The sequence below is a fragment of the Pipistrellus hanaki genome (assembly GCF_964339955.1).
Source record: "Pipistrellus hanaki genome assembly, chromosome: 6".
In the NCBI taxonomy this organism is placed as follows: Eukaryota; Metazoa; Chordata; class Mammalia; order Chiroptera; family Vespertilionidae; genus Pipistrellus; species Pipistrellus hanaki.
This window is the reverse complement of record NC_140508.1, coordinates 84,895,109-84,922,466: the sequence shown is the minus strand read 5'-3', so window position 1 is coordinate 84,922,466 and position 27,358 is coordinate 84,895,109. Positions and strand designations below refer to the sequence as shown.

Below are 27,358 nucleotides of genomic sequence, written 5' to 3'. Positions count from 1 at the left end.
CCTATTGCTGCAAACACACCAATGACCACAAGGTGGTGAAAGAGGAGCACCATCACTGCAAGGAAACAGGCAATTTTATTCTTTCAAGAACACACACCAATCACGAGCAGAAACACACGGGCCGTGCCCGGTCCTAAGCAGGGGGCTGAGGTGAGGCCGGGCCTCCCCAGAGCGCGGGCTCCCTGTGGCCCTGGGAGGGGATTCTGTTCGTTAGCACCAGAGGCTGCCGCAGGCGCGGCGGCCCTGAGAGAGCTCTGCGTCTCCGCCTGAGAGATCCGGAGGGGCTGGCAGTGAAGGCTCCCTGCAGGCAGTCCCCTGAGTATGGCTCCCAGGTTCACAGGCCGGCCTGTCCCCGGCCCCCTGGAAACGTGAGCGTGGGCTCTGGCCGCCGAGCCCCTCAGGACAAGATGAGGGTCCGGGACGTGTGGCTGGGCTTCAGGCGGCCCAGGAGCTGCCGGGCTTTCTCCTGCATGAAGAGCTGGTCCCGGGTGCCCCCGCAGGCCACCATCTTCCAGGCGCTGGTCATCTGGGGGGAGGCAAGGAGGTTACCATCCGGCAGAGCAGCGCGTGCCCAGGGAGCCCCGGTGGCAGCGGGCCTGGGAGGGGCGGGGGCCGTTTCTGTGACTCTCCCTCGGGAAGCCAATCTCCCTCTGCTCCTCCCCAACTTCCTGGGGAAGTCACTCCTGCCTCTGGGCATGGAGGCTGGCCCACCAGACAGGACCACGCCCCCTGTGGTACCAGCTTCCAGTGAGGAGAACCTACAGCCGTGCAGGTGGGGAGGAGGGATCCACACGTGCAGACGTGTACCCGCGGGAGCTAACCAGGGCAGCCTCCGCCCTCCGGGACAGCCAGGTGCTAAGCAGCTAAATCCAGACACGAGTGAGACCCCCGCAGTGAAAAGGGGACCTGTGCGGCAGGGATTGCCTGCACGAGGGCTCTCCGAGGGAGTGGCGTCGGGATTGAGCGCTAAAACCTAAGTTGATCGGGAATCCAGGCAGAAGCGACAGCCTGTGCAAAGGCCCTGCGGGGAGAGGGCCGCAGAGCCAGCCCCCGGGGCTGGTGCCACGCGTGGGAACGGAACTCACGGGGGCGGGGGCGGGGGCGGGTGGGTGGCTTCTAGGCTTCTGGGCCGCGGCCGGCTTCTCGGGCTTGGCCTGCAGGAAGCCCTGGTTGAGCAGGCTGTTGTCTCCTCGGATGCCGGGTGAGAGGATGAGACTGGAGGAGGAGCCGGATGGCACGTGTGTTGGCTGAAATCAAAACCAAGTGAAAGACTCACCATTTGGCCACAAATTCCAAAAGCACCCAGTCACACCCCCTGGCTGTGGGCCCTGAGGCACGACGGCAGGCTCCGAGCCCAGTGTTCTCTCCAGGTGGGAGGTCACAGAAAGATTAAGCCGGTGTTCGGGAAGCGCCCGTTTCAGAGCCCAGCACCCAGCACCCAGCGCCCAGCGCATGCTCAGGAATGTTTTCTGGGAGGCTGGCTCCTCCCCGCCGGCATCAGGTGGAGACCAGGGTGCTCTGGTTTGTCCCGGGTCCCCGGCCAGGCAGAGCGATGCCGAGTCCACCAGCGCCCACGGGGAGCCGCCCAGAGCGGCCAGGTCTGTCCGCTCTCCCCACTCAGCGCAGCCTTCACCCTCCTAACAGTCCGATGGGCCCGGGGCCCCTGTCACAGGCAGGGCCCGGGGCGGGGGCCTTGAGATCTGAGAGAGCAAGTGCTGGGTCGGGATCAGCCCAGGCCCACCGCTCCACATCCTGTGCCTTAGCCACGTGCCAAACGGTCTTTTCTTTCCGGTAATTCCTTTATGGGCCTACATGACGCCAGCTGCAGGGCTGGCTGGAGGGGCCACGTCCAAACGAAGGTTTCTCTGCAAGCACGGTGGTGACCTGCAAGATCTGCTCAGGAAACCTGATCCATGTGACCCCCACGCCCCTCCCTGCCTCCCTCTGGGCGCCTGGGAAGACAGCTCGCCCATCCCCGCTTCAGTCAACACTGTGGCCTGGCTTCTGGGGACCCCGTCTGTGTGCGGGCAGCAGCCCCTTCCGGAGGTCGGCTGGGACTGGAGAGCGCCCAGCCCAGGGCTTAGCACCCACCTCCTGGCTGCACTTAAGGCCTGGCCTTGACTCTCCAGGGTCACCCCATGAGTAAGATCCCAGGGAAGGTGGGGGCGGCCCAGACCCGTGGTTTTCACAAGCATTCTAGCAAACGCGTAAGTAAAACTTCCTGCTGAGCAGCACAGGGAAGTCACTTCCAAAACCACCAAACACTCCACCCCCAGGCTCCACACCGCCTCAGGGCCCGGAGGCGGAGCTCCGGGGAGAGCCGGAGGACAGGCAGAGGAGCCCCCGCGCTCCCGGGGGGCGGCAGCCAGCCCCTTACCAGGGACAGCGTCTTGGGCAGCGAGGACATCAGCTTCCCGTCCTCGTCCACGATGTCCAGAGCCAGGGACTTGCGGACTTTCTTGATGGGGCTCCGCCGCAGCTGGGGGGGAGGAGGGAAAGGGGGGCGGTCAGGGCTGGGCTGGGGATCCCTCGGGCCCCGCTGGAGAGACTGTGCTGGCAGGGCTCAGGGGACACAACAACAGAGGCCCCGCTGATGACTCTACGCCCAGGGGAGACTTTCCTGCCAGAGGCTACCCTGGGAGCCAGGACACAAACACCAACCATCACCCAGACACCCACTCCTCACCCCTGCATGGCCCCAGCAGACTCCCCATTTCTTTTCTTTTTTTTTTAAATATATTTTATTGATTTTGTACAGAGAGGAATGGAAAGAGATAGTTAGAAACATCGATGAGAGTCATCGATCAGCTGCCTCTTGCATACCCCCTACTGGGGATGTGCCCGCAACCAAGGTACATGCCCTTGACCGGAATCGAACCCGGGACCCTTCAGTCCCCAAGCCGACGCTCTATCCATTGAGCCACACCGGTCTTGGCAGACTCCCCATTTCTAACATACACACACACACACACACACCCACCACCAAACAGGCCCCAGCAACAATCATCCAAGTCCCCCTAACACCACCAGCCACGAGCAGTGCCATGGAGACATAAGCCCCGCTGCTGGCCCTCTATCAGCACTGGTGGCGGGGATGCCCCAGGCACACCCCAGCACTCCCATCCTCAAGTCGGGGTGGGGGGGAGGGGGGCCGGGACTAACAGCACCCCAACCCAGCCGTGTGCCCCAAACAGGTGCAGTCCTGTCTCAGAACCACCATCCGACACAGAGGAGAGGCCCAGGAAGGCCTGGGGTCAAGTTCTCTCTGCCTACAACACCCCATGGCCCCAGCCAGGGGGTGCCCCCAGCTGCCAGCCCACCTTCCCCTACTCGTTCCCCATAACCTCCTCCTGCCCCCAACCCATTCCCACCTTCCTGCCTCTCCTCAGGGAGAGCCTCTGGGGAAGGAGCACAGGAACTCCGCCATCAGGAGCCCACAGGAAGGGCAGCGGGCAGGCTGGCCTGGGAGAGCCCTGCCCTGGGCGCCTGCCAGCACTCCCCTCACCTGAGCTGAGCCTGCTGCAGCCCAGACCGGCCGCTGCCCCTGAAGGGTTGGTTTCTCCTGGAAGACTCCGTGTCCCTCTCTGCCTCGTGCACCGAGCCACCCGGGTGTCTGCCGCTGACCTCCGAGAGGGGGCAGCCACGCCCGGGCCTGCACTGCTCTCCCCCCTGCACCGGCCTGGGCCCCCTGCCCGGGGACACGACGCTGACCAGCTAAGGGGCAGTTCCCAGAGGAGGGGAGGGCCCCCCAGGCCTCCCCTGGGCAGTCTCAGGGATAACCATTCGGGGGAGCGAGGCTCTGGGTGTCCCACTCCCACCGGCTGTCCGGATGCCTCTTGCCTCCCTCGGCTCCGGCCGCGCTGCCCGCCTCGCCCACTCACCCCCGCCTTCCTCTTCTGCTTCTCCGGCCGCCCCTGGTCCTCGGCGGCGAGCTCGATGCCGGCCTCAGAGAGCAGCACCTCCTTCAGGTCCTCCTCCAGGTGCGGGGTCTGGGGCTGCGGCAGAGAGGGCGGGTGAGGCTGCCACGCCGCCGGGGACGGGTGAGGGCGGGTGAGGCTGCCACGCCGCCGGGGACGGGCCCTCCCAAGGCCGCCCGGAGAGCACACAGACACAGAGCCTAATCCCCCTCGGACAGTGAGGGCAGAGCTCCCGGACCCGGCCTGGGCCGTGTAACTCCACCAGCGGCACCGCAGGACGGGACGCCACAGCCCTCTGCCGGGCCTTCGCGAGGACCCCGCGCGGTGAGCGAGAGGAAGCTGGGGCCGCCCAGGCTGCTCAGACCCAGTGCTTCTCTGCGACCGGCCTTCTCACCGCCCACTGGAATCCAGAGCCCGAGGTGCCAGCTGTCTTGTCACTGGGAAAGCATGGCCATGTGCGGACTGGGGGGGCAGGGGGAGCTGGCGGGGTGTCCTCACTGGCCATCTCCAGCCCACCCAGGAGTGGCTTTCCCAGGCTTTGCAAAGAACCAGCAATTAGGCAAAAGGCTTCAGCTAGAGGAATAATTTGCAACATCCCCAAAGTAGTAGTCCTAACATCTGAGCAAGTCCTCCCCTGTTCCAGCACTTTCCGTGTTCCTCTAGTACGTACAACGTGCTGGACCTGTTTAGTTCCTTGTGAATTTGTGTGCTCAGTGTCCTCCACCACCATCCCACACGCTGAGCCTCCCTGGGAGGCTGTGAAGCCGTGTCTCCACCACCTCCCGGTGCCGGCCTGGCATGTGGCAGGTGCTCGGGAAAGGTCTGAGGAGCTGAGGAGTCACCCGGCCTCGGTTTCCCCATTTGTAGCATTAGGGTAGCGGCACCTTCCCAGGGCTGCTGGAAGAACCCAGTGAGACCTGACAGGGCTCCGTGAACCGCCGATGGCTGGACGAGCCCGGGGCCACATGCACAGGCCTGCCCGCGCCACGTACCAGGGGCTTCAGCGGCCCGTACTTCTCCAGGGCGTTCTTGAACGGGGTCGGTGTGTGGGGCGTGTTGTCCATGGAGTACTTCTGATCTGGGGTCACAAACCTGCCGGGCCGGGAAGGAGGTTTAGTGACAAGGCTGGGGACAGTCACCAGACGCTCTCCCAGCCCTCCTCCCCCTGGACCCCTGGCCTTGGCAACAGGGAGGAAACCCGCACACAGGCTCTGTCCTCTGGCACGAGAGGGTCTTGATCAGGGACGGAGAGGAAGGAGCCGTCCAAGAGGCCGTCCTGGAGACCCAGGTGAGTAAACACAGAAGGCTGTGGCCTGCAGGGAGGGCGGGGGAGGAGTGATGGAGGGAGAAAGGAATCCTGGAGGGCGTGTGCCTCCCCCACCTCTTCAGAGATCCAGTGGCAGCGGCATCACCAGGTGTGAGGTGGTGAGGCCAGCGCACATGCGGAACTCACCGTCTCCCCGTCTCCTCAGAACGCCCCCAGGGGGGACAGAAACGGGAGGGAAAGCTTTAGCAGAGAGAAACCTAGGCAGGGTCGGTCCACAGGCAGAAACACTAGGAAGCTTCTAGCGCCTGTGGCCCCACCAAGGTGCGGTTTCTGCCTGCGAGGGAAAAGCCTGCTGGGGAAGGGACAGCAGAGGCGCCTCGCAGCCAGGCCGCGGGTTGTGGGCAAACCCCGGCAGACTCCCCCTGCACGAGGCCTGTGTGACCTGAGTCAGCAGGAGGCATCGCCACAGCGACCCCCACAGCCTCCCCTGGGCGGGTCCGAGCACGTGAGAAACGCCCCAGATTATGGAGAGCCCGGGGGCAGTGGCCAATTCTAGACAGCGCAGCCTGGCTGCTGCTCCCGCCACGCCCCTGGGCCCGCCAGCCGCTCCCCAGGGAGGTCAAAGCCGGAAGAGTGCAGACCGTTCTTCTCTTCCTTCCCTGGGACTGAGAGATCGGACAGGGACCACCCAGTCCATGGGTTCCCATATCCGTGTTACATGCCACCCCAGACACACACAGAGCCCTCTGCAAGGATGAGCAGACAGGTCAGTGCCGGCCAAATGGAAACTCCTCCCAGCTCCAACCGCAGTTCCGAGGGATGAGTCTGAGACGTAGCCCCAACATCTGTGTGAGACACGGAACTTTTACAGCCAACGTGGGAAACTCCTGAAGTCACAGTGTCAGCAAGAGCTGGCAGGACAAGCCCGTTAGAGCACTGAGGGAGGCAGACTGAGAAGGGAGCCCATAAGAGGGCTTGGAGACGGAAGAAATGCGATTCTGGGAGCCAGAAGACCCAGCAGATGGGAAACAGCAGAAAGCATGGGGGGATCAAGGGGATTGGAGTGGGGCTGTCACCCAGAATTCTATACCCAGCAAAAGCCGCTTTTAAAAATGAAGGCAACTTTTCAGCTGCCAGAATCCACCACCGGCAGGCTCCCACTGAAGACCGTCCAGGACGGCCTGCGTACAGAAGGAACCTGCCACCAGGTGGCAGTAAGGACCCACAGAGGAGCGAAGAGCATGGAGACCTTTGGAGGAAAACAGAAGCGGGAGCAGCAGCAGGAACATAGATGAGGAAAGGAGGAAAAGGAGGGTCCCTTCCTTCCGTGGCCGCAGCGTATCTGCCGAAGGGCTCAGATTTAACAAGATTAAATTTAACTTTGGTTGATGATGGTTCTGAACAAGGACAGCTCTTTCCTATGCGTCTGACCATTCTGAACACTGGCACCCTGGAGTTTCATCAATGATAAAGAAAATCTCTGTGCCCTACCAGCATTGTTCAGTGGCTGAGCGTAAACCAGGAACCACGAGGTCACCAGATTGCAGGCTTGCTCCCTGGTTGGGGTGAGCAGGCTGCCCATCGATAATTTTCCTCTCTCCTCCCTGTTTCTGTCCCTCCCCGTTCCTTTCTTTTTCTTTTCTTTTTTTAATATATTTTATTGATTTTTTACAGAGAGAAAGGGAGAGGGATAGAGAGCTAGTAACATTGATGAGAGAGAAACCTCGACCAGCTGCCTCCTGCACACCTCCTCTGGGCATGTGCCCGCAACCAAGGTTTATTCTCCTGACCGGAATTGAACCTGGGACCCTTCAGTCTGCAGACCGACGCTCTGTCCACTGAGCCAAACCAGTTTCGCTCTTCCTCTTTCTAAAAATAAAAAGTATTAAAAAAAAAAAAAAAAAAAAAAGAGGAAAAAATCTTTGCAAAAGTTTGTATTTTTATAACAAAAAATGTGAATCTTGGGACTGAATAGTTAATAGATGTGGGTGGAAGCGTTTACACCCCGTCAGCTCAAAGAGTCTCCAGTGGCCCTGCCAATGAGAAATCTCCACCACGGGGCAAAGAGGAAAACGGGTTACCACAAGGACAGTGTGGCAGTACTGCCAAGACAGCTTACATTAACACGGGCTTCGTGAAGTGAATGAAGACAACAGCTTTCTGATCAACACGAAGGGACAGCAGGTCGGACTCGCCAAAAGCTTTTTGTTATCTTAAAACAATTCCATTTTTGACATTTGCAGTGAAAGACCAAATGTTACGTGAGATGACAGTTTGAGCACTTGGAATTTTTTTCAGTTTGATTTGTGGAATGTTAACGGTAATAAAATTTCTAACACTTAAAAAAAAAGAGAAAGAATTGTGAACATACAAGAAGGCCTACACCCTGCCCGGGCCTGGCAGGCCGACGCAGCCTTCACTCGGACGGAGCAGAGACAGAGCTGGAGGCACGTCCGCCCTCCACATCAGGCCACTCAAACAGTAGGTTTGTGCTTGAAACTCATAAAGATAGAGAGATGAAGTTTTCCATGGCAACGTGGACCCTCTCCATTTCCGAGATTAGAAAAGCACCGGATTAAACGATGAGAAGAATCAGAGCAGTGGGAAAGCACCAGGCTATCCGGACAAAAACGAAGAGGTGGCGGCGGGAGGCTGCCTTCCGGTGACAGATCCTCGGGTGTTTTTCCAAGGTCGCCCTCCCCCTCCCGTGACCCTGGCCCGCCTGCTGGGGGAGGCCAGGTCCCACACTCCGGCGGCGGGGGGCGGCGGGACCACAGACTCACGCAGTGTGCTTCTGGTGCAGGGGCGTCTTGTCCCGGTGCAGGGGCGTGGTGACCACCACCTTCTGGCTGCACACGGGGGTGGAGGTCAGCGAGGGGCTCTCCAGCTCCAGTGTGTCCTGCTTGTTCCAGAAGTTCAAAAACTGCCAGGGAGACAAAGGAAACAAGACAGAGCGGTGACGGGCAGGTGGGACCAGACCCTCCAGACACTCCCTGCCCCCCCACGTCTGCTGACAGAGGGCCCTCCTGACGTGCAGACTCCCCTCCAGCCAGGCGCCAGAGAAAAAGGCCGAGGCAGACCGGGAGGCGCCCACAGGTAGGTTCATGGATCACTGGACTTGCCATGGCCCGTCCCCACTCCTGCCAGCCTGCCGACAGCGCCCTTGGGACAAAGAACACGGGCGGTGTGGGGACAGCTCTTAAAGGGCCCGTGACGGACAGGGGCCGGCCATGGCGGGCGGCGGTGCTCATGTCGGGAAGGCCATGTGAAGACACGGGGAGAAGCCACTATCTGCAAGCCACGGAGAGAGGCCTCAGAAGGAACCAGCCCTGCCCGTTCCTCCCAGGACTGAGAAGACAAACCTCCGCTAAGAACACGGTGTGCTACTTCGTCACGGCAGCTCTGGCGTGAATGGAGCTCCCCAGGACAAACACGCACCCCACCACGGCCTGGCCTCAGTCCCTCCTGCAGGTGATGGCGCAGCCACCCGAAACAGGCCGCCTCGGGCCTCGCTCTCTCTCATCCTCTCGGGAGGCAGGGAGCCCCCACACACCCGTTCCTGTCCGGGACGTGGGAACTCTAAGCCCTGCTCTCCCTCCCCCGTCCAGCGCGTCCTCACAAAGCCCTGCTGCCCCATCCCCCAGTCCCCGGGCAGTACATACCCCTGTTACACCTAAGCCCTCCAAGGCTCCTGCCCCCATGCCACCCTCCCCCTCCAAGGCTCCTGCCCCCATGCCACCCTCCCCCTCCAAGGCTCCTGCCCCCATGCCACCCTCCCCCCAATCCCTTTGGACTTCACTCTCACTCACTCGCCCTCCCCACCTGCACCTGTTCAGACCCATTCTCCAGAAAGCCCGCCCCTCCGCACCTCCAGGAAAGACAGGCCCCTCCTGAGCAGCACTCAGAGCACAGTCAGCTCTCAATGGCTATCATCAGAGCGCTCTCCGCACCACAACCTGCATCAGCTCGCTCACCGCCAGCCTGTCCCCAGTACGAACTGCCCTCTCAGCAAGGGCAGGGCTTTCCGGTCCTTTCCCACCTCTGCTCCCGGTGACCAAGGAGCCGGTAAGAAACAGGTGCTCCATCAATTGACCTCTTACCGAATACTGAGCCCCTTCCCTTCTCTGCCCGGTATCACCCACCACCCTCAGCTCAAGCAATGCCTCCTCCTCACGGAAGCCTCCCTGATGCCCTCCTCCCCGCCTCAGACGAGATGCAGCAAAGACCGTCTCCTTCATCCCATGCACCACGTTTACGTGGAGCTTTTCTTATCACTCACGGGTCTTCCTGCCAGAATGCAAGCTTCGCGAGAGAAAGCCAGGCCTGTGCCTGCTCCCCCTGCACCGCCAGCCCTCCCACACGGCAGACAGCCCCTGAGGACACGGCAGACAACCCTCCCACACGGCAGACAGCCCCTGAGGACACGGCAGACAACCCTCCCACACGGCAGACAGCCCCTGAGGACACGTGCCTGCGCGCAAGGCCCCGCGCGGAGGACGGGGAGTCCGCAAACCGAACGCGGGGAGCAGCCGGGGTGGCCACGCACCTGGGAGGGCGAGAAGGGCAGGGTCTTGACGGGCGTGCTCTTGGGGGTGAGGCTGTTGCCGGAGTCCAGGAAGGACAGGCTGGCGCTGTTCTCCGTGACCGGGGACAGGGCCACACGCCGCTTCTTCTGCCGCTTGAGCACGGACGGCGGGGTGCCGACGCCCAGGCCCCCCACCTCGGTGCTGGGGGAGATGGGGATCAGCTCGCCCCGGCTGCCCCGGCTCAAGTCCGAGATGGTGTGGCCGTCCAGGCGGTACTCGGTCACGCTGGGCCCCGGGGCGATGGGCTGGCGCGGGGAAGGGGCCGGCCACTGCGAGGGCTGGGGCTGCTCCGGGCTGCTGTGGACGCTGCCCTCCGGGGACGGCTCCTCGGGGAGGTCAAACTTGCTCAGGTCACACCAGCCATCGGGGTCCTGCCCAGAGAGGAGGGGTTAGTAATCGCGGCAGCCTGTCTGCTTTTCTCCCAGCAGACATGAGAGGGCGTCCTCACTGAGCGCCAGGTCTGACCCCACAGCCCAGAACAACCATCATGAACAATTCCTCCCATTTCCCCAAGGAAATAAATGTGTATCTTCTATGCTGCATATCTGTGTTTGTAAACAAAACTGAAGGTATGTTGTGCATAAGGCTACTACTGGCTGTTACTTTAAAAATGTCCCATGCATGCCGAAACCGGTTTGGCTCAGCAGTAGAGCGTCGGTCTGCGAACTGAAAGGTTCCCGGTTCGATTCAGGGCATGTACGTTGGTTGCGGGCACATCCCCGGTAGGGGGTGTGCAAGAGGCAGCTGGTCGATGTTTCTCTCTCATCGACATTTCTGGCTCTCTATCTCTCTCCCTTCCTCCTCTCTGTAAAAAATCAATAAAATATATTTAAAAATAAAAAATAAAAAAATAAAAATGTCCCATGCACTATTTAAAAAACAACAACGAAAAAAACACACACAAAGAAACCCAAGTATCTGTCAATAAGCTCAATAAATAAAACCGCACTGAGACCCCATGTTCCCCTCCCAGCTGACATCCTCTACTGGGATTTAGAATTTACCATCATCATATTATACATTTCTAGTATTTTGCGTGTTTTTAAGATTAGTATAAATCACTTCTAGACCCTGCTTTTTGTTCAAACATTTAAAATGTCTATAAAGCAGAAAATTTGCCGAAACCGGTTTGGCTCAATGGATAGAGTGTCGGCTTGGGAACTGAAGGGACCCGGGTTAGATTCCGATCAAGGGCATGTACCTTGGTTGCGGGCACATCCCCAGTAGGGGGAGTGCAAGAGGCAGCTGATCGATGACTCTCTCATCGATGTTTCTAGCTCTCTATCTCTCTCCCTTCCTCTCTGTACAAAATCAATAAAATATATTTAAAAATAAATAAATAAATAAAATGTCTATAAAGCAGAAATAATCATGCCTAATTCTATTACATTGAGTTAAATGTTTACTATGAATAAATGGTGAAAATTTTCCAACTTTTGTAATGATTTTTTATTTTCAAAATATATATTTTATTTGTTTTTTTACAGAGAGGAAGGGAGAGAGATAGAGAGCTAGAAACATCTATGAGAGAGAAACATCCACCAGCTGCCTCCTGCACACCCCCTATATCAGGGTGTGCCTGCAACCAAGGTACATGCCCTTGACTGGAATCGAACCTGGACCTTTCAGTCTGCAGACTGAGCCAAAACGATTTTGGCTGTAATGATTCTATGACTGCAAAATACTCCATCATGTGATGCCAGACAAGCCTCCTGACCTCCGAGCTTGGGATCCCTTTACTGGTGATGAGCCCACCACCCACTTCACAGGGCAGTTAAAGGCCGAACAGAGAGCAGGGACGCAGGCAGCCAGTAACAAGGCTGGCACACAGCAGGCACTCCAATGTCAGGTACTGTAATTACTGAGCACTGATCCTCCCACACCCTGGGTGCTCCCCTCCCTCCTCTGTGCCCAGGAACTGGAGGAAGATGCAGAACAGGCTGAGGATGGAGATGGCAACACCATGAAGTGCCAACAGCGCTGGGCACAACTCTCATCTCAACAGTCCCCGTAGGGCCCCAAGGACCGGGCCTCAGGCGGCGGCCTCGGAGCTGGTGCTGCAGACTGAAGAACGCTCAGGCCTGCTTCTCAAGATAACATGAGAACTCCTTGGCGGGGAAGGGACACGGCAGACAGACCCTGTAGCCGGGTCTAGTCCCAGCCACTGGGCTAAAAGATGAGACCCCGAGTCAGAGGGTTTTAAAGATAGCTCCCTAGGGACCGTGCCACCCAAACACCATTAAGCAAGCACTGAGAGCACAGCTCCATGGTCAAGATCACCCAGCTGGCTTGCTGTGTGACCTTGGGTACACAACTTGACCTTTCTGAACCTCAGTCTCATCTACAAAACAGAGAAAGGACACAGCTCACCAAATCCTGGGTGGACTGTACACCAAGCTTAGAGGCTGGCATTTAATAGATGTTCAATGAATGTGATTATTGTGGCCAAGGAGGGGCAGGGCCAAGTGGGAAGGTGAATGTACCGAGCTCCACTGCCCCGGAGCTCAGTGTCCGTTAGATTCCTGAGGGAGATGTCGCTGTCTGTGGGTACGTAAGAGAATGTCTGTGCTGAGGACACACACTGAAATGTTAATGGAGAAAGAGGAATGACGTCTGCGACCAGCCAGGCCTCTCGCCCATCACCTCCTGAAGCCACTCCCCTGCACGGGCCTGGCTGATGCAGCCAAGTGCTGGGATGTGCATCCCCCGCTGCAGAGCTCCCCCCCAGGGGCACAACCCACAGCCAGCGCGGCCGCAGGGCTGCACCTGAGCAATCAGAACCCACTCATTGCTCCTGCCCCACCAGCCCCAGGTCCCTCTCCGGGGACTCCCAACCATCTGTGGTGCTGCAAGCACCACGCTCAGCTGCGCTGTGTCATCAGCTCCAACACCCTCCCCCACCATCATCCCTCAGAACGCAGTGCAGCCTCCCCTGGGCAGCCCTCCCACCCCACCCCATGCTGTACATCAGGCGTCAGGAGCCTCCGGAGGGCAGGAGCCCTATGGCAGCTCCATGCCCAGGCCCTGGCTGCAGGCTGGCACTGAGCATCTGCCCAGGAAAAGCTACTGGGAGAATGAGTGAACACAAGGAGACGACTCCCCACCGGGGGTGCCCTGGGCCCGCTGGGAAGGGCCATGACCAACATTACCGACTCGATCAGGTCCAGGGCCTCCGAGAAGCTGGAGCCCTCGGCCGGGATCAGGAGGTTTGCCGCCTCCACCACCCACTTGTACGGCAGGCCGATCTCCGGCGAGGAGCCCTCCTGATCTTCGCGCTTGGGGGTGCTGTCCAAGGTCTCCGGGGTGCCCGCGCGGTCCAGCTCTGCAGGTGCAGCCTCCTGCTCCTCCGCAGGGGTTGCTGCCGCGGCCTCCTCCTCGCTGCTGTCCTCTTCCTTCATGGCAGGGAGCGCCGGGGACCAGCTGGCCCCGAGACTTCCCTGATGGACACAAGGGCACAGCGTTTGTGGGGCTTGTGTTATCAAAGATCATGCCATATTAATTAAATAACCAGCACAACAGAACAAAGGGCAGACAGGTGTTCAGTGACACGGCGCTGGGTAACCCTGCCATCAACCCTGCCGACCACCCTGGAGCCAGGCCGGCTGGGCAGCCCGGGCAGCCGTCTCACCTGGCCCTCCGGGGGCTGGGCCCGCGGCGGGCTCTCCCTGTCCTCCAGCTCCAGCAGCAGGTACACGGGCGGCTTGCAGTCCTTGGACTCGCTCAGGAAGCCGCCCGTGTCCACCTTCCTCTTGATGGTGGAATTCCAGTGATTCTTCACAGCATTGTCTGTCCTGCGGGGGCAAGCGAGGGACCTCTGAACCCCGTGGCCTGGGTGCCACCAGTCACATCACTGACCACCCTGAGCTGAACTCCCGCTTCTGTCCATGAGGGCTCAGCCCGAGGAGCTCGAAGGTGTCTTTTATTTTTATTTATTTTTAATACATTTTATTTATTTTTTACAGAGAGGAAGGGAGAGGAATAGAAAATCAGAAACATCGATGAGAGAGAAACATCAATCAGCCGCCTCCTGCATACCCTCCACTGGCGATGTGCCCGCAACCAAGGTACATGCCCCTGACAGGAATCGAACCCGGGACCTTTCAATCCGCAGGCCGACGCTCTACCCACTGAGCCAAACCGGTTTCGGCTCGAAGGTGTCTTTTAGCTCTAAGATGAAGTCACGCACGTTTCTAGCACTTACAGACTCCCAGAGCATTCCCACCCACCTCTGCTAAGTCCCAGTGCCCAGGAGCAGAGAAGTGCTCACACACAGGAGGCACTTCTTCCTTTGAGCTCCAAGCAGAGCGCTCTGCCCGTGGCTTGCGAAGAGAGAATGACAGTGTGGCCGGGCGACCAGCCTCAGAGGAGGCTCTCTGCCGCTGGCCACTCCGCTGCGGACCACCAGGAAACAACCACACACAGCCTGCACCACGTCAGGACCAGACTCGGAGTCCCCATCGTGCTGGGCCCTGCCCTCTTCTTCCCCACCCTCCTCTCCCAGGCACGAGCCCCTTCCCTCCACACACCCCTGTACCTTTAACCTCTGCGTGCCAGGTTCCTTCCAGGAAAACCTGACCCCAAACCCCTCCAGCCCTCCCGCCCACAGCGACCAGAGCGGGTGCTCCCAGCTGCAGTGCCCTTCGTCCTTTTGCTCTCGTGTGTTTACGGAGTGCCCGCTACACGGCCAACACTGCTCTCCAGGCACCGGGGACACTGCAAGGAGGATGGGCGGCCGCATTCAGCGTCTCCTCTCGTAGGAGCCGGGCGCCGTTGGGGGACAAGCTGCTCAGAGGACAGGCGGGACCGACCAGAGGCCGGGAGGGAGAAAGCTTCTCTGAGGAAATGGCACTCGTGCTGAACACCGAAGGGTGAGAACACGGGCATCAGGCAGGGGTGCACGGGGCACCTCAGAGAAGAGCTCGCTGTGTGTAACGGAGAGGGACCAGGCAGGGCCGGGGGCGTGAGCCGGGCCAACAGGCCGCGGAGGGGAAGAGGGTCTTCAGCCCCAGCGCCGGGAGGAACTCCGAGAGGACAGCATGCTCGGGTCCGAGTGTGAGGCAGACCGGTGTGTACTTCAAGGGAAACACACCAGCTGGCAGTCCACCTCCTCTACCTCTTGGGACGCCAGTGTCATGAGAAAAGGAGGATTTAAAATAAAGCAGAACAAGGTAACAAGGCACAAGGACAAAGAGGACAGGGCAGAAGATAATAGCTTTGCGCTTCCAGAAACTGGAGAACATGCAGGGGCGCCAGAAGCCACTTCGGAGACTGGGAACGGATGCGGAGGAAGATTCTGGCAAGAATGCAGCCAGCTCTTCCCAATGCTCCTTGCGACCCCAAGAGGCTTGGAGGGACCAGGCCCTGGGAGGAGGAGGATGAAAACAGAGCAGAGGTTTGTACGTCCACATGCTGGCCTTGACCTCACAGGCAGGAGGGAGGTCTATTCTCTAGGAAAAGACCAGTCTGAAGGACTCATGCGTGTCTGGGTGACACGGACAACCCCAGAGGAGACGGGAGGGACATCCAGCCGCACGGCTCTCCCGGCCTGGGAGCCTCCCCTGCCGTCACCACGGCCCCGCGCCCCCGAGGCCGCTCACCGTCCCGGCAGCATCTTGGCGATCTCGGCCCAGCGGTTGCCCAGCACCTTGTGGGCCTCGCAGATGATGCGGTCCTCCTCCTCGGTCCAGCAGGACTTCTTCACCTCGGGGTTGAGGTGGTTGTGCCAGCGCTCACGGCACTGCTTCCCCAGCCGGCCCTTCAGGTGCTTGGCGATCAGCGTCCACTGCTTCGTGCCGTACTTCTTCACCAGCTCGATGACCTGGGAGACAGGCCCGGTGAAGGCGGCGGCACACCCGCCCCCGTCCCACACCGGGGCCTTCTCCCCACCGGGGCCTCACCGCAGCCCCGAGAGGTGCGACGGACTGACCGACCGGCGGAGGACAAACGGCCAAGCTCCGGCCAGACGCCGCAAGGGCAGCCTGGCGGTCCCGTGGCTCACGGGTAAGTGAAGGCAGGACACTGTGTGCAAGACACTGTCCCACTGGTTACCTTCTCGTCTTCCTCTTTGGTCCACGGCCCCTTGACGAGATCTGGATTCAGGACCCTCAGCCACCGGTACTGGCATTGCTGGTCAGTGCGGTTCTGGGGGGACAGGGATCGTGAGAACTGGGGGGGCAGCCCTGCATCATGCTGACCCCTGGGCTCGGGGAACCATGGCCTGGGCCAGGGGGCTCAGACGGGTCTTGTCCTGTTCCTGGAACCACCACACACCCCGTGGCCACGTGTCAGAGTAACCGTGGCTTTTCTCTGCTACAGGGACCGGAGGAACTGGGCAAAGAGCGCTGTGGGAGCCAGCTGGCTTGCTTGCTTCTGGGACACCATTGTTTCCCTGAGCACGCCATTTTAATGGGAGGGAGGTGAGGAGTGGGGCAGAAGGGGTCTGGTGATTCGGTCCCCAAGTAACCCAAGAGATAAGCCAGACAGGCTGAAACTGGTTTGGCTCAGTGGACAGAGCGTCGGCCTGCGGACTGAAAGGTCCCAGGTTCTATTCCGGTCAAGGGCATGTACCTTGGTTGCGGGCACATCCACAGTGGGGGGTGTGCAAGAGGCAGCTGATTGATGATTCTCTCTCATCAATGTTTCTAACTCTCTATCCCTCTCTTCCTCTGTAAAAAAAAAAAAAAAATCAATATATTAAAAAAAAAAAAAAAAAAAAATTTAAAAAAAAGAAAGAAATAAGCCAGACAGCAGCTCCAGCCACACAGCTCTCCAGAGCAGACACCTGCAGTCCTGGGCGGGGGATCTGAGGGAGACAGACCCCTGGAGGGAGCTCTCCCCGCAAACCTGCTGGAAGTACCACCTCCCCTCTGTGTCAGGCTCACTACTGAGAAACTGAGCACCAGCACAGGAAGACATGCAAATATGCCACCGATGACGTGCCACGGTCACAAGCTGCAGGCGTCAGAGCCTGGAGACCACAGGCACGCAGAGGCTGCCGCGTGCTGGTGCCTCATCAGGGCGCCTGGGATTCCAGGTTGGGAGGAAAGGGCCTGGGGCTGGGCTGGGGGTGGGCAGTTTCAGCAGGAATGTCATTTCCTTGTTTTCTGCTAGTCTGTCCCAGGAACGCTGTCCGGTCACTCAGAACAGGCCCTGGGGCAGGAGGCCACGGACGGGCTGCACTCACGGGAAAGTGGCTGGCCAGGAACTTCCAGTCTTGCTGTCCGAACTGCCTCACCAGGGTCCTCAGCTGCTCATCCTGCCAACACCAGAGAGAGAGAGCTCAGCTCACACGGCTGTAGGCACAGCCTCAGCCAGCCGTTCAGCAAGACCTCCTCAGAGCCAGGTGCTACCGTCGAAGCAACAACTCACCGTGAGGGACTCACTGTCCAGAGGGAGGCGGATCCAATCCAAGTCTCCCTCCCACAGACAGAAGTAAAGCCACGATGCTGGGGCATGGGGAGGTGTGTGGCGACTGCCTAGTCCGGGAGGAAGAGGGACAGGCGCATCCCGAGAAGCCCAGTGTGGGTGGAATGCAGGAGACCCAGGAGAGAGATGCAAGCTGCTCTTAGAGGGGGCGGCGGGCCCAGACCACACACGGGATGGGTTCGGGCCTCCGTGCTATGTGATGCAAAGCCCCTGGTGCATCTGAGCACTGGGGGACCCGTCCAACAAGCCTGCTGGGAAGTTCACTAGGGCAGCTGCAGGGAGAGGGGCTGGGCGAGGACAGAAAGGACCACAGGAGGCCATTCCAGGCCCTCAGGCCAGAGACGATAGTGACACAGCTCTGGAGACGGGGAGACACAGGCAGAACTTGGAGCAGTCAGAAGGCAAAGCGGTGTCTGTCACAAATATTCTGCAAATGAACTATGACTCACACAACACAGAGTCTCAGTATCATCATGACAACGAAGCAAGACAGAGCCCTGGCTGGGGTGCTCAGTGGTTGGAGCGTCCTCTGGTACACCAGAAGGTTGTGGGTTTGGGTTCCCAGTCATGCCACATACCTGGGTTTCAGGTTCCATCCCCTGTCAGGGTGAGTATGGAAGGCAATCAATGAATGTTTCTCTCTCCCTCTATGTCTTTCTCATATCAATGTTTCGGTTTCTCTCCCTCTCCCTTCCTCTCTCTCTAAAATCAGTAAGTATATCCTTGACTTAGAATAAAAAAAAGGAAAAAATAAATAAATAAAGCCAGACATAATAACAAACACTGTATGGCTCCATGCATATGAAATTCTAGAAACTATAAACTAAATCCGTGGTTGGCAAACTGCAGCTCACCAGCCACATGCGGCTCTTTGGCCTCTCGAGTGTGGCTCTTCCACAAAATACCATGGCCTGGGCGATTCTATTTTGAAGAAGTGGCGTTAAAAGAAGTTTATTTTTTTAAAATATATTTTTATTGATTTTAGAGAGGAAGGGAGAGGGATAGAGATAGAAACATCAATGATGAGAAAATCGTTGATTGGCTGCCTCCTGCATACCCCATACTGAAGATCGAGCCTGAAATCCAGGCATGTGCCCTTGGCTGGAATCGAACCTGGGACCCTTCAGTCAGCAGGCTGATGCTCTATCCTCTAAGCCAAACCAACTTAGGGCAAGAAGTTTAAGATTAAAAAATGTGGCTCTCCAAAGAAATTTCAATCGTTGTACTGTTGATATTTGGCTCTGTTGACTAATGAGTTTGCCGACCACTGAATTAAACCATAGGAACAAAAAGGCAGTTGGTGGTTGTCTGAGGTCAGGGGTGGAGGGAGGCAGGATGGACAGCCACGGGAGCATGAGATGCTTGGGAGCAATGAAAACGTCCTACAAGGTGAAGGTGCTGAAAGATGGCAGCGAGGGCACCTCCTCCAAGGTGTTCCTGCTCCTTTGAACCCAGCCCCTTTCCTGTGCATTCCTTTTTTATTGACTTTTGCACTACTTCTTTGTGTTTAGAAAGAGAGGGAGGGAGAGGGGCACTCCATCTGCGGACCTATAAATTCTGGGTGCTAATTCCACGCTTAAGCCAGAGGAGTGTTTGCTAAGACATGTGGAGAGGCTAGCGTCGGTTACTTCTGAATGGAACGTGCTGGCTGAGCAGGAGACCCACCTGCTCGGCGCTGCCCTGGCCCTCGAGGGGGGCCACCCTGGGCCGGGAAACTAACACCCCTCCCTGGAATGCACACGGACCCATTTCAGCACGAACAAGCAAGAAGTGTGCAGAGCTTGAGAACGCTGGTGGCAGGTATTTAAAACTGCTTCCAAAATGAGAGAAATCAACGTGACTGGAAGCACACAAGCCTGGGGTGGGGTGGGGGGCTGAGAAGCTTCAGCAGGAGTGTCATTTCCTTGTCTCCTGCTCGGCAGCAAGCCTGTCCCAGGAACGGAACGCTGTCCGGGCACTCTGAGTCTGTCCCTGGGGCAGGAGGCCGCAGAAGGGCTGCACGCACGGGAAAGTGCTGCCCAGGAACACACACAGTGCTGTATCTATACAGCGGGAGATTATCCAGCCTGGAAACAGGGGAGTTCAGACATATGCCACAGCACAGGTGAGCCTCCAGGACATGACGCTAAGTGAAATAAGCCAGTCACAAAAGGGCAAATACCATGATTCCACTCATGGCGAATTAGTGTTTACTAGGTATAGAGATTGTTTTGCAAGATGAGAAAGTTCTAGAGATTTGTTACACGTGGGAATACACTTAATACTACTGAACTGCACACTTAGAAGTGGCACACACACACAAAAATAAAAGTGGCACAGCGGTAAAGTTAATGTCATGTGTTCCCTTCCCCTCCCCTGCTCTCTCCTGGACAGAAGAAAAAGGCCACCACAGACACCCAGGCCCTAAGCTGCAGCCTGGCCAGTCCAGCACCGCTGACCACGTCCCATAAATCCTACAGCTGAGCCCGCTCACACCAAGCCATCCCCAGACACCCCGGCTTCCTCTGCCGGCCAGCCCGGCCAGGCCCACACCTGCCTTCCTCCCATGTCCGTCTCCAACACCACGGCCCCCCAATAGCCAGCACAGACACTGCATTTCACCTCCAACTCCGCCAGGGCCCAGGACGCTCCTCCACCTGTTAGCTCCTCCCTGTAGGGCCTTCGTCTCTCCCCGGCTTCGTCTCTCCCCTGCCCCAGGCAGCGCCCTCCCCGGCTCCCAGCACTACTGCTGGGACCCATGCTGCCCCAAACCTCTTCTCCACCCTCCACACAGCAGGTGAGCTCCTCTGAGGCCCAGCGATGTCCATGGCACAACCTCCAACGGCTCTGCACCGCCAGCTGAGTGAGCCCATATTCTGAGCCTGGCAGGCGAGGCCCTCCAGAATTTAGCCCTAACCTATCTTTTCTAACCACTCTCCTTCCCCTCCCCTTCGAGGATGCCTCACTCCAGCCACACGGGGCTCCTCTGCTGGCTTTCTCCACCTACAACCCATTTCCTACCTGACTTGCCCACGGCTTTGCACACCTCCCTGACAGCTGGATTGCCAAACCCTTCTCCCGGACACTTCCCCCGACCTCTCAAGACAACGGGAACCTCTCCTTCTAAAGGTATTTCAACAATTACCCGCCTGCCTGCCGAGTTTCCAAACCCTTATCCATGACACTTCCCCAACCTCTTCAGACAGCAGTAACTCTCCCCTGAAGTGTTTCGGCAATGACTAGTGCCTCCAGCATGCCAGGAGCCTCAGTGCGAACACCGACACCCATCCTCCCGGCGCCAGGAAGACCCGTGCATCCAGGGGCTGGTGCGCAGTCTTCTCCGTCCCACACAGAGCTGCTCTGGGGAAGGGACCCCGTCTTGTTGATTCTTCAAAGCCCACAAAAGCTGAGTACTTCCTGGTCCCCAACGGGATGAACAGAAAGGCTGGCCTAGCACCCCTCTGCAGAAGCATCTCTATATATAAAACCCTAGGCAGCCAGAATGACTGGTCGCCATGATGCGCACTGACCACCAAGGGGCCGACGCTCCATGCAGGAATTGCCCTCCTGGTGGTCAGCGTGCTCCCCCAGCTGGCCAACCTCCGGTGGTCCCTCCTCACGGCCCCTTTCCCAGGGGTTCTAAGGGCCAACCTCCCATGCCCCATTCCTCCCCTGGCTGGCAGGCCTCCATCCGCCCCACCTGCCACAGTGCAGAGGCAGCAAGGGACGGAGGGAGGGAGGCGGGGAACCACACAATGACAGTGTCAATGTCCGGCGACTGTCACCTCCTCCTCTCTGGCCCAGCCCCGATCGCCAGCCAGGTCTAGAGACCCCACCCATGCACGAATTTTGTGCATTAGGCCTCTAATCTTTTATAAAATAAAAGGGATTTTACAACTCCTACAGTAAAATAAATAAATAAGGCCAGCAGGCACCTAAGATGGTGCAACCAATTTAGAAAAAGGCCGGGCAGTTTCTGTAAAACTAAACATACACCCGTCCCATGGCTGTCCCTCAGTACCTGCCCAGAGAGAAATCAATCCTCAAACTGACTTAACAAGCCTCCTCCCAGCAACTCCATCCACAACAGCCAACAACTAGAAAGAGCCCAGCACGTGAAGCACGTGGCATACCCACCCCACGGAATACTCCTCAGCAATGAAAGCAAGCAAATCAGTGAACCCCACAACAGTTTGCTGAACAAAAGGAGCCAGAGAGAAAAGAGCACCACTGTATAATTTCACTGATAGGACATTCGAGGACAGGCAAAATAAATCGAGCCGAGAGGCAGAGAGGGGCGGCCTGCAGACGGGAACGATGGAACACAGAGGGGATGTTTTGTTAAAACTGTTGAGCTGTTCACTTTTAAAAGGTGGTATGTAAATTACACTTGGTGGTATGTAAATTATACTTCCATAGAGGTGACTGAAGAATAAAAAGAAAACCAATCCGGAACTTGAGGTCCAAAGATACGATAATAATAAAGGGGGCTGCAGGCTTGGCTAAACCTCCGAGCAGGTAAAGGACAAGAAACACAATGATCGTTCAGGATGCAGAACACGCCAGCTCCCAAGCGACACACAGTGACTGCTGGCCCTGAGGTCTGAGAGACACAAGTGCCCCCTCCCACAGGCGTCCTCAGTATTAGAGTCCCCAAGAATGCTAGGAGGAGAGGCGACTGGGAGAACCAAAGACCCAGCCACTTCTTCCATCAGCTTCTCCTCTTCACCGCACCCACCAGGCCATCATGCACACACACGCACACACATGCGCACGCACACACACGCACACGCACACCCCATCCCCGCTGCCATCACTCCCGCTAGAATCGCCCCTCCGTGCCACTCACCTCCTCGTGGGTCCATTTGACCTTGCACTTGCTGTCCCTCTGCTCTGGCACGTCTGAATCCGTGTCCTGGTAGTGCAGCTCATCCAGCTCCTCACTGCGGGGAGAACAAGCCAAAGGTCAAGGACACCCGTCTCCATGTCCTGCTGCATGAGGACGGGCAGCGCCTGGGCAGGGGCCAGTGACTTCCAGGGAAAGGGAAAGTTTTGTGGGAAGCACGTTTTTACTCTTGTTGCTTTCAAAAATACAGGTACTTCCATCCTTTAAAAAAAAAAAAAATCTTTTAACGAAATGGGGTTATGAGCTATTTTCATCTTCTTATTTGTTTTCAGGTACACCCTAAGGTGTAGTCTTCAAACTACGGCCCGCGGGCCACATGCAGCCCCCAGGGGAGTCTGATCCTGCCCGCCAGGTTTTTTGGGCAGTGAGCGCAGCCGAGGTGTTACAGTAGGAATTAGTGGTTCATATAGTCCGGCCCTCCAGCTCTCTGAGGGACCGTGATCTGGCCCCCACTTTAAAAAGTTTGAGGACCCCTGCAAGGATTAGAAAAGCTACAAGAAAAAAGAAGTTTCGATTTCACTAAGATTATGGTATTCAATCAAAACCAGACACCAATTTAAGATTTTCCCTTCGATAACAACTTTTAAACTTCAATGGATGTTCTGAATACTAAAGCTGATGGCTTAGCCGGTTTGGCTCAGTGGACAGAACACTGGCCTGAGGACTGGAAGTTCCCCAGTTCAATTCCAGTCAAGGGCACATGCCCGGGTTGTGGGCTCAATCCCCAGTAGGGGGCATGCAGGAGGCAGCCAATCAATGATTCACTCTCATCAATGATATTTCTCTCTCCCTTCCTCCCTGAAATCAATAAAAAACATATTAAAAAAAAAAAGATTAAAGATGATGGTGTCAGTCAATATGACGTACCAAAATTTTAAGAAATATCAGTTATTTGCCGAAACCAGTTTGGTTCAGTGGATAGAGCATCGGCCTGCGGACTGAAAGGTCCCAGGTTCAATTCCTATCAAGGGCATGTACCTTGGTTGCAGTCACATCCCCAGTAGGGAGTGTGCAGAAAGCAGCTGATGGGTGTTTCTAACTCTATCTCTCTCCCTCTCTGTAAAGAATCAACAAAATATATTTTTAAAAATATAAAAAAACAAAATGAAATATTGGTTATTTGAGAGAAAAAAAACATTTAAAATACATTATCTTAGTAAATATGTCCATTTCTGTGCATCCCTTTCCAATCCCTGCCTACACACAAGCATAGCTCGCTTTTCTAACCGGCAATTTTCCAAGTTGCTCCAAACTTCTGTACTTGACCAGGTTTAATTAAATCGGGTTAGGAAAATCGAGATCATGCTCTCCACCTCCGGGTGTCAGGTGCTCCCCACTCTGCGGTGGGATCTGCCTCAGGTGCCCTTTGTGGAGTCCATTCCTACGTGGAGAGAGCCTCCTCATCGCCAAACAAGCAAGGCCAGAGCAGACCGTGTGTGAAGGGGACTTCCTTCCATGTCCGTCTTCCTCTGCCTCCTCCAGAACTCGGCCTCTTTCCTAAAGTCAGCCTCTCCCTAAGCTCCTAGGGCACCTCGGAAATTCCATCTCAGAATGCAGGCCCAGCGAGGGCTCTCCCCCCGCCCCCGCCCCCATCCTGGGAACAGCCTGCACCTTTCCCTTCCCCACTTTCCCCAGACAGGAACTCTAAGGGACCCGGGTGACCTGTAATCAGGGGGCCACCGGCGGCAGCAGCCCATCCCAGGCTGATCCCCTGGACCTGTCTCCAAGGCCCCCTTTTCTCTGACTTCTCAGTGAGCCAGAGCAGCCCGCCTAGCATCTCCTATCGCTTCTTCACTCTCAAAACCATTAAAAAAAAAAAAAAATGTAGGCCTCAGGCTTCCTGTCCCCTTGCCCCCGTGGACAGAGGTCAGCGCCACCTCCACACCTGCGGGGTCTCCGGGGGTTGGCCCCAAAAGGCCCCCAATGTTTACTCAGGAGAACGCCCAGCCTCAGGCATGAATGAGCACACAACGCTGCCCACTAGTCGATAAGAAATGCCCATCAGCGTGCATTTTTTGGAAGGAGGAAAAGGCCAGATTGTCTAAACCCAGCAACACATTAGTCACAGGAGGACCTGGAATGCAGCCATGCCCAGTCACTCCTGACCCAATCCGTGAGGCCCTCCACCACCTCAGAGCGGAAGACAAAAGTCCTGTGAGACACTAGTGACAAAATGCAGCGGGCTTTACAATCAGCTGCCCCCGGCCTGTTTCCGACAGAAACCACACCCGGCTCCTGACAGAAGCTCAGCAAAGGTTCCTTCAAAGATGAAACCTGTCTGTAGGAACCCGCTGCAGTGTTTTACTTGCTGGAGACAGCACTCAGCTGGGAGGATTCTGGGAGAGATGGCACATTTCAATCACCGCATGGCACTGACCACCCCCGTCCCCTGCGTCCTCCTGCCCCCACTGGACAGAAGTGGAAACTGAGGCTCATGGGGGTTATGCTATTTGCCACGTCCAGAGCCGGGTTCGAAACCTGCACCTTCCAAGGCCTCTCCCCGGCTTGAAAGGCACAGGCCATGACAGGGGTGGCAACCACGTGTGGGCCGCACACACCCTCTCTGTGCCCTCCCAGGTGCTGGGCGCGGCTCCAGGCGCTGAGTCAGAAGCTCAGTAAGAAGTGGGACGTGGCTGAGGGGAAAGCTCCAGCGAGGGACAGAGAACGGAGGGATGGCTGCAGGGTGCGGGGTGAGAGCGGAGGGATGGCTGCAGGGTGCGGGGTGAGAGCGGAGGGATGGCTGCAGGGTGCGGGGTGAGAGCGGAGGGATGGCTGCAGGGTGCGGGGTGAGAGCGGAGGGATGCCTGCAGGGTGCTGGGCTGCAGAAGCCACCCCTCCCCGGGTCCCAGGGGAGAGGCAGCAGGGGCCGGGGTGGTGGGGATTCCCTGGAGTGACACTTCCTGAAGCAAAAACCAGGACGGACCTGCCCGGTGCCGGCCAGAAGCCGCCGGGGATGGGAGCTGGCCTGGGAGAGTGTGGCCTGCGGAGGAGACCCCGGGCCAGGCGCCTGACCACTGCCCGGGCGCAGATGCTGCTCTGCTGGGAGCTCCGGGCCGGCCGGCCAGCAGCGCTTCTCCGGTCCGTCCTCTGCCCGGAGGCAGCCGCCCGGAGGGGGGGGAAGGGGACCCATGGGCTGCCCTCCTGCGGGGAGGGCCCGGGGACCCCTCTTCCCTCCGGGCGCCCAGCCCCGAGCCGAGCCGGAGGCCGGGTTTGGGGCTCAGCTCCGCCCCTGCCTCTCGGGGGAGTAAGTGAAATGCAGACCGCAGTTCCGGCCTCGGCCCGGGGCCGCGGGCACATCAGCCTCCGTGCACCCCCAGCGCCCCGACCTCCTCCCGGGGAACAGCAGGCGGGTCTCTGCAGCCGCCCCAGCTGGGCCGCCATCCGGGGGGTCTCCCCCACCCCTCTCCCCTCCCCCGGCACCCTTCCCCCCCCCCCCCGGCACCCTCCCTTCCCCCAGGCACCCTCCCCTCCCCCGGCACACTCCCCCCCGGCACCCTCCCCTCCCCCGGCACCCTCCCCTCCCCCGGCACCCTCCCCCCGGCACCCTCCCTTCCCCCAGGCACCCTTCCCCCCAGCACCCTTCCCCCGGCACCCTTCCCCTCCCCCGGCACCCTCCCCTCGGCACCCTCCCCCCCCCCCGGCACCCTCCCCTCGGCACCCTCCCCCCCCCCGGCACCCCCCTTCCCCGCACCCTTCCCCCAGCACCCTTCCCCGGGCACCCTCCCCTCCCCCGGCACCCTTCCCGGGCGGGGAGGGGCAGGGCGCTCCGTGCTCCCGGAACTGGGGGGAATGCCCACCGGGAGCCGGAGCGCCCACGGGCCGGAAAGGCAGCGGCCCCGCTCGGCCCCGCGGGGGAGAAGCGCCCCCTCTGCCGGGGCCCCGGCGCCCACAATGGCCCGCCCGCGGACCCGCCGCGCCATTAGGCGGGAGACGACGTGACATCACCGGGGCTCGGCCCGGATCCCCGAGGCCCGACCGGCGGGAGCCCGGCGAGCGCGGAGCCCCCAGGACCCGGCTCCGTGCGCCCCCGGCCCGGCGGCCTGGGCGCAGGGCTCCCCGCGGGGCCCGCACGCCGGCCGGCTCCGAGGGTGAGGCCAGGGGGGTCGGGCAGGGCCGGGGGTCCGGCAGGGCCGGGGTGGGGGAAATCCAGGGAGGGGGAGAGCCCTCTGCCGCCCGCCGCCGCCGCCGCTCACCCGCGCGTCCGCCGAGACATCCCCCCGGCCCGGGCCGCGCTCGCTGCCGCCGCGGAGCCCGGAGCGGGAGCCGGGCCGGGGCGCGAGGCGGGCTGCTCCGGGCTCCGGGCCCGGGCCGCGCTGGCGGCGTCGCCGTGCCGCTGCCGCGGGAGCCGTCGCCGTGCCGCCGCCGCAGGAGCCGCCGCCGGAGCCGCTGCAGGAGCCGCGCCGGCGCGCACAGCACTTTCCTATCTCCCGCCAAGCGCGGCCCGCCGGCCGGGCGCGCGGGGCACGGCGGGCGGGGGCGGGGCTTCGGGGCGGGGCACGGCGGGCGGGGCGGGGCTTGGGCGGGGCATGGCCGGCCGGCGGGGGCGGGGCTTCGGGGCGGGACAGGGCGGGCGGGGGCGGGGTTTGAGGCGGGGCCGCTCCGGGCGGCGGCGGCGGCGGCGCGGAGCCCTGAAGCCCCGGGGCAGGGAGGACCGGGGCGGGGCGGCTCTGGGCGGGTCGCCGCGGGGCTAAGGGCCAGCTCGGTGTGGCCGGGGTGGCCCCGAGGCGCCCGCACCGCCCAGGCCAAGGGAGGGGCTCACTCCGGCCTGCAGCGGCCGCGCACCCGACCGGGACCCGGGCTGCGCCTTCCCACCTGCTTTCCCTGCAGCCGGCAGCCCGAGTGAGCCCCCCAAAATGTAAACTGATCCAGCTTCTCCGGAACTTAAAACTCTGCCTTCTCTCCCTCTGGGTAAAACACTCCGTAACCGGGATCAGAGCCTTCTGCCCGATCCCCCACCACCACCCCACCACCCCCACCCAAAAGAAACGAACCGCTTCCTTCCCACCTACCGTGTTTCCCCGAAAATAAGACCTAGCGCAACTTTGGGAGAAAAAATTAATATAAGGCACTGTCTTATTTTCGGGGAAACAGGGTAGTTATCCTTGGGGTCCACTGCCCCTAATCTGCTTGTTGACTTGAGCGGTGGTGGTGGAGGTGGTGCAGGTGGAGGTGGTGCAGGTGGAGGTGGTGCAGGTGGTGCAGGTGGAGGTGAGGGGGAGTGGAGGTGGAGGTGGCGGTGGAGATTGTGGTGCAGGTGGGAAGGGGCCATATGCTAAAC

At 59.2% G+C, this 27,358-nt stretch overlaps 1 protein-coding gene across 2 annotated transcripts; it reads right to left on the bottom strand.

The window, feature by feature from the left end:
• Positions 1–56: 56 nt before the first annotated feature.
• Positions 57–26,516, bottom strand: MYBL2 (MYB proto-oncogene like 2). 2 transcript variants are annotated; one of them, XM_084887554.1, is made up of 14 exons: positions 26,274–26,516; positions 22,024–22,117; positions 16,954–17,025; positions 15,819–15,911; positions 15,368–15,588; positions 13,399–13,561; positions 12,920–13,207; positions 9,731–10,141; positions 7,968–8,107; positions 4,910–5,009; positions 3,882–3,995; positions 2,378–2,479; positions 1,086–1,247; positions 57–526 (listed from the first exon to the last, which is right to left on the bottom strand). In XM_084887554.1, exons 1-14 carry the CDS (start codon positions 26,291–26,293, stop codon positions 398–400), a joined length of 2,109 nt encoding a protein of 702 aa, XP_084743680.1. In that variant the 5' UTR covers positions 26,294–26,516; the 3' UTR covers positions 57–397. The 2 variants fall into 2 exon arrangements, with proteins under 2 accessions (XP_084743680.1, XP_084743681.1); XM_084887555.1 differs by having other exon boundaries at positions 1,092–1,247.
• Between the last annotated feature and the right edge of the window lie 842 nt (positions 26,517–27,358).